At 36.9% G+C, this 6,654-nt stretch overlaps 1 protein-coding gene across 2 annotated transcripts in view; it reads left to right on the top strand.

Annotated features, from left to right (window-relative positions):
• The first annotated feature begins 1,174 nt into the window (after positions 1-1,174).
• The window catches only part of LOC140323239 (aldo-keto reductase family 1 member C23-like protein), a 7,047-nt gene continuing 1,567 nt past the window's right edge, over positions 1,175-6,654 (top strand). The window contains exons 1-7 of one of the 2 annotated variants that reach the window (XM_072400141.1): positions 1,175-1,378; positions 2,486-2,602; positions 3,010-3,087; positions 3,382-3,504; positions 3,629-3,738; positions 4,889-5,054; positions 6,497-6,579. In XM_072400141.1, coding sequence (XP_072256242.1) covers positions 2,564-2,602; positions 3,010-3,087; positions 3,382-3,504; positions 3,629-3,738; positions 4,889-5,054; positions 6,497-6,579 — 599 coding nt within the window. In that variant the 5' untranslated portion in view covers positions 1,175-1,378; positions 2,486-2,563. Of the gene's footprint in view, positions 1,379-2,459; positions 2,603-3,009; positions 3,088-3,381; positions 3,505-3,628; positions 3,739-4,888; positions 5,055-6,496; positions 6,580-6,654 lie in introns of both variants that reach the window. The other variant, XM_072400142.1, reaches the window with a different exon arrangement.

Here is a 6,654-nt window from a genome sequence, read left to right as displayed (position 1 = left end):
TTCTCCATTATTGATTGACTTAATATGCCTTAGGCCCTCCCTATAGTTCTAGGGATCAGGGAAAGCAGTGTCTTGTATTTCACACTACAGACAGAAAGCAAAGAGGCCATCAGTACAAAAGTGCGTATGGACCAATTCAATACAACAGGTACATTTTTGAGATTTATTAATACATTACCATTTCTAGATGCCCCATATAAATTAATAAAATGTAATATTTTGTGTTCTCTTTTCACTTTAAATTCCTTCGGTCATTTGCAATAGATGCGCTTTAATAAGTTACTACAGATCGCACTTTGAACTTAGCTCTTTATCCTATTAAATCATTTCCAAATCTTCCAACAATATTAATCAGGTGGCAGGTCCTCGATAATTTTAACCCTTTTCCCCTTAATCTGGGATCTGCGTTCCAATTGATATATCTATCACTGCTCCTAGACGCCCCTCCACAGCCTCAGGAACCATATCAACCACGCATACCTCCCGCTGTTAACCCATCACCAACCTCATTCCACAAACCAGGAGACCCCATACCACAGATGGCTCTCCACACTAGAAAAAATGAAAACAAGAATGTTCCAAAGGCTTTCAATACACAATGATCTTATAAGCTTAATGTTATTTATTTACATCAATCAATAATCAATAATCTTCACTCAAAGCTTCAACTCCAAAAGCCAACAGTACAGCTATAAAATGATGCAAGATTGACTGTGCCAAAAAAAAATTCTTAATATGTTTTTTTACAGCTAGGGTTGTAAGTGATTTAGTATTTTTTAAATCATACCATGTCAATGGGCTTTTTTCAGATCAGACCATAATAAATGGGGATCTGAAGGAGGTCAAATGCACTTGCTTGTGATTGCTGATTGATGTCAGAATCATCTCAAATGGATGTCAAACTGATGCTATGTACACAAAAACAGATAAAAATTGTGCATTGTAGAGTTACTCTTAAAATATACATTAGGACTGATTTTCTCCAAGACTGGACTATCATAGGAGAACCTGGGCAATCAAGCAAACTTTAAATAGATTTTTAAAAACTAATATGCTATTGGATCCATTTCAGGCTTGCTGGATGACCGAGGTTCTCCCATGACAGTTCTCCAGTCTTGGAGAGCTTTGATAAATCAGACCTGTTGTATTTTTTAGAAATATTAGCAAATGATTTCACAATAACAAAAATAAATCACATCCTTATTTTTAGTTTCCTAAGAGTCAGGCAGAAGAGGCCACAAAGGTGGCCATTGAGGTTGGATATCGCCATATTGATGGTGCTTACATTTACGGAAATGAAGCAGAAGTTGGTAAGGCAATCCAAGAGAAGATTGCAGATGGAACTGTAAGGAGAGAAGACCTGTTTTATACTGGAAAGGTGAGCTAAATACATACATAGAAACAAATCATGGGGTAAGTGCTATTCATAACTGGGTCACATTGTCACTCATAGTGATTATTTTTTTGGTAATCTTGCATTATAGGATGACCATATATTGTCTGGGAATCAATAAAAACCTAATTACTGAGTCAGAATGGAAAAAAGTAGACTAAATAGCAGGTAATAGTTAGTTACATTCAGTTGGGCTTTTTCTATATCATAAAAGGGATAGAAGAAACAGCCATATTCACCCATGTACCAAGCTGTTGTGATAGATACATCACAGCAAAGTTTGTATTTTTAATTTATGTGTAATTGTGTATTGCCAATCAGTTTGAGGTAGAGTTTATTTTTGGTATTGGGATTTTCTCAATACAATATTTAAACACTTTTTATAAAAACAATATAACAATTTATTTCTAAATTACATAAAAAACTTGTTCATTTATCACTCTGCTTAACACAGGCCAACTAGTCCTAATCACAATGTATGCAATCACTTTGATTAATATTTCTTTAGTACACTTCTTAGAAATTACCTTGTTCTTGGTGTGTTTCTCTTTAAAGCTTTATCAGAAGAACAGATTAAAGAGATTTTTATGAGTTTATTTTTCAGAAATTGTACAAATTTAATTAATTATTTCCAACAGTATCGTACTTCAGATCAAAATTTACTTGAACTCAGAAAAGCTCAAGTATTCGGCTCTTGAGAGGCAAACCACTTGTGACTACCTATCACCCACTCTTAGGAAGAGTGTATTATAGTTATTTACTTCATGATTTTTTGGAAGCACAGAATCACCCCTGCATAACCTAGAGAAGGACATTTTAAATAATAAACTCTCAAATATTCATCCGATCTGCCATATACCGATATATGACCACAAATATTATTTTCTAATCAGTTTGAGTGCTGACAAGGAATTTAGTGATAGGAGAAGAGAACAGAGTGAAAAAGAGTTTAACAGTTTGCTGCTTCCTCTTCACTGTCTAGTCACGAGATTGGGACCATGATGTCCAGAGGAATCTGATCATCATGATCAGATCATAATCATGTTATTTTTTACTGCATCATAAGGACAATTGTGATTTACATCTTACCAGCTCTGGAGTACCTTTCACACCCCAGAACTTGTCCAGCCGGCTCTGGAGAGGTCACTAAAGCAACTGCAGCTGGAATATATGGACCTGTTCATTATCCATATGCCTCTGGAAATGAAGGTAAGTGTTCATAGGTTTTATACATTAAAGGTACTGTTAAGAATTAGGATACTCTACATGCATATAACATGTTAATAATTTCATAAAAACAAAGTAAAGCTAACAGCTTTGAGGATGCATTTTTTATGCTTGTAGGGTTTTAAAATGTTTTGGTAATATGCATTTTGATTGTCATTTGAGATTATCATTTTTTGTATGACTATTGCTATCTGAGTCTTACAGAAATGCACATTTTCTGTATGTCCTGTTATTAGTTTATCCGTATTTTGGGAGGATGGAAAAAGTTCCTATTCTGGGGAAAGGAAAATGATTGAATATACTCAGCCTCTTCTGTGTTGGTATTGGTGCCTTGGGTTCCTTGTCTACCTTTCTGTGTTCAGGCTTAGTAGATGTTTTATCTCTTTTAGCCAGGAGATGATCCCTTTCCTGTAGATGAAAATGGCCAGTTAATTTTCCACAATACAGATTTACGAGATACATGGGAGGTTTGTATGAGAATGTCAATGCTTATAAATCATTGTGTCAAAATCCATTAAAATTTCTCTTCCTTTTTCCTCCTCATACTCCTCTCTTCTTTATTTCCCCCTTTATTTCTCCTCTGTTCATCTCTTTTTTGTTCTCCCATTTTCTTTCCTGTTATTCTCTCCTTCTTTGCTCATCTTCTCACCTTTCCTTTTCCTTTATTCACCTTATTGCTATTCCTTCTTGTCTCTCCTCTCACCTCTTCTTTCTCCTTCTCTCCAATCCTTTTCATCCTGTTACCCCTTCATATTCCCTAGGCTATGGAGAAGTGTTTGGATGCAGGTCTAGTGAGGTCTATTGGAGTCTCCAATTTTAACCGCAGACAGCTCGAAATGATTCTCAACAAAGAGGGACTTAAGTACAAGCCAGTGTGTAACCAGGTGACATAAATGCCTTAAGTCAAACTGATCGTTTAGCTTGAATAAACTAAATAAATGTTATGTGCATGAAATAATATGTGCATGTTTCTTTTTAAAATGATTTGGTTACTGCTGCCCTCTGCAGGTGGAATGTCACATCTACCTGAACCAGACAAAGCTCCTGGAATTCTGCAAATCTCAGGACATTGTTCTAGTTGGGTACAGCGTTCTGGGGTCCAGCAGAGATGATAGATGGTGAGGCCAATATATTTTGCCATCCATTAAAAATTTTTTATCACATGTTGTTACAAATATGGGTGCTTGTTGACTATGTAGCTGAAACACTGGCTTTATAGCACTGGGGGAATGGGTTCAGGGAAGTTATTTACATGTTCTTCTTAAAACTCTATGGGTTCATTTGGCTTCTTTGGTTTCCATCCAGTGCACTGTAATGAATTTTAGGATTACTGAATTTTGAGATCCTGGATAACAGGCTTGTGCAAACCACAATGCACAACAATGGACTACTGTGTGTTTTGAAAGGTACAAAATGATTCATATCCGGTTAGTTGTTTGTTCTGAAGCATTAGGAGCCAATTTATTTGGAAAGGTTACATTAAAGAAAACATACTAGCATGGTGGTAGCTGTATGAAGAGTAGTAGAAAAAGACTTCATATACATACCTTTCCTATGGCTGCTTTCTTTAAAGCCCCATTCGTCACTGTGGGTTCTCATACATACAGTAAAAGTAGAGGAAAGAACCACAAGGAGTAATGAGATGGCCACATCTTATCTGGAATTATTGGGGTATATGGACAAAAATGAAGGGGTGGCTTTATAAAAAAGGGCCACTGGAAAGAAATCTTTTTCTTAATACTGCAGCCATAACCTTGGCAGGTTTTCTTCAATACAACACACATTAAGGTGTAACCTGTGTTAATATAAGACATCAGAAGAGCAAAATGAGAACAGGCCCTCAAGGTTAGCTTAACGTGGTTGAAAGTTGTATATCAATTAAAAATAATTGTTTTAGAAAACCTTAGCCATTTTCAACCAGCATTCCCCCAAAGGGTTAATTGCAACCACCTACTACCAACAGCTTTAAAACATAGAGGAAAGGTCTACACGCTTGATGTCAGGTTGTATAAGCTACATTTGCAGAAAACACTGCATGCTAATAAGAGATTTAAATATCTTCTGGTTATAATATTTTAAGGAAACCAAAATATTTGTTTTGTTGAGGCTAACCAACTTTAGGATTCCTTTAGCTAAAAGCTCAGTAGCAGTTTTATATGTCTTCCAGGAATAAAAAAATAAAGCTTTTATTGTTGTAAATTTATATATATATGTATATATATATATATATATATATATTTTTTTTTTTTTTTTTTTTTTCTTTTTAAGGGTTGATCATAATGCTCCAGTTGTCCTGGAAGATCCAGTGTTGGTGGCCATAGCCAGGAAACACAACAAGTCACCAGCCCAGGTGGCCCTAAGGTTCCTTCTTCAACTTGGGGTTGTTGTCCTTGCAAAAAGCTTTAACCCCAAAAGAATCGGGGAAAACTTTCAGGTTGGTTTAAAAATTAGGTAAATGTATTCATTGAAAAAGCTGTAGATGGAGGTTGTAAACTTCAGAAAAAAAATATTGTTGTCAATAGGAGCAAGGGTTCCCCTTCTTTAAGCCTTTGTGTGGAAGAATGTCCATCACTGATGTAAATGTGTCAGTGAAAGGAAAAACTTTTTAAAATTAGTTTAATAGAAGGAGAAATACAATTTACATTGGTGATCAGTGGAAGCAAGGATGCATAAACAATAACCCTAACATTCATGTAAGTGGTAGGAAGTGTTTACCATAAATTGGTGATCAATGAGAGGAAAAAATCCCTTTACATTGGTGTTAGTGGGAGAAAGCATTTCTTCCAAAACTAGTAGTCATTAGTAGGATGAATAACCCTTACAATGGTGGTCAATGGGAAAAAGGAAACCCCTATATCAGTGGTCAGAGGTAAGAAGGATGGGCTTATAATAGTGGTCAGTGGGAGGAAGGATGCCCCAATATCAGTGGTCAATGGGAGGAAGAATGTCCCTATATCAGTGGGAGGAAGTATAAAAGTGGTCAGTGGGAGGAAGGATACCTCTATATAAGTGGTCCGTAGGAGGAAGGATACCTCTATATAAGTGGTCAGAGGGAGGAAGAATGTCCCTATATAAGTGGTCAGTGGGAGGAAGGATGGCGCTAAATAAGTGGTCAGTGGGAGGAAGGATGCCCCTAAATAAGTGGTCAGTGGGAGGAAGGATGTCCCTATATCAGTGGTCAGTGAGAGGAAGGATACCCCTATATAAGTGATCAGTGGGAGGAAGGACACCCCTATATAAGTGGTAAGTGGGAGGAAGGATACCCCTATATCAGTGGTTAGTGGGAGGAAGAATGCCCCTATATCAGTGGTCAGTGGGAGGAAGGATGCCCCTAAATCAATAGTCAGTGGGAGGAAGAATGCCCTCATATAAGTGGTCAGCGGGAGGAAGGATGCCCCTTTAAAAGTGGTCAGTTGGAGGAAGGATGCCCCTATATCAGTGGTCAGTAGGAGGAAGGATGCCCCTATATCAGTGGTAAGTGGAAGAAAGGATGGGCCTATATCAGCAGTCAGTCCGAAGAAGGATTCCCCTTTATCAGTGGTCAGTGATAGAAGGATACCCCTATTTAAGTGGTGAGTGGGAGGGTGCCCCTTTATCAGTAGTCAGTGAAGGCAGCAGTGCCCTGGCATTGGTAGCCAGAGGATTTTTTTTAACTGGCATGGAACAAAACTGCTTTTCTGGTTCCAGTTATAGCTGTCCATGGAAAATCAAACCTTTCCATTTTATGTTAAGGGTTATCTTTATGTGTTATGTTCAGGGTATGTATTAATTTTACGTTAACATTTAAATTACAGGCTAACATTTAGAATTTACTTATTGCTTGTATTTTCTTTTCTTAATCTAAATAACAAGTTGTAAATATTTGTCATTTTACAGGTGTTTGACTTCAATTTGCCTCTAGAAGACATGAAGGAACTTGAAACTCTCAATAGAAATTATCGCTATGTGGAAGCCAGGCAGTAAGTACTATTGGATATTGTTTATTTAATCATTGCTATAAAGGGAACAGTTCTGGGCTTTTTAGTCTGAAAAAA

The sequence above is a fragment of the Pyxicephalus adspersus genome, chromosome 2 (genome assembly GCF_032062135.1).
Source record: "Pyxicephalus adspersus chromosome 2, UCB_Pads_2.0, whole genome shotgun sequence".
NCBI classification, from domain to species: Eukaryota; Metazoa; Chordata; class Amphibia; order Anura; family Pyxicephalidae; genus Pyxicephalus; species Pyxicephalus adspersus.
Note: the sequence above shows the minus strand (reverse complement) of the source record. Positions and strands in the feature narration are given on the sequence as shown.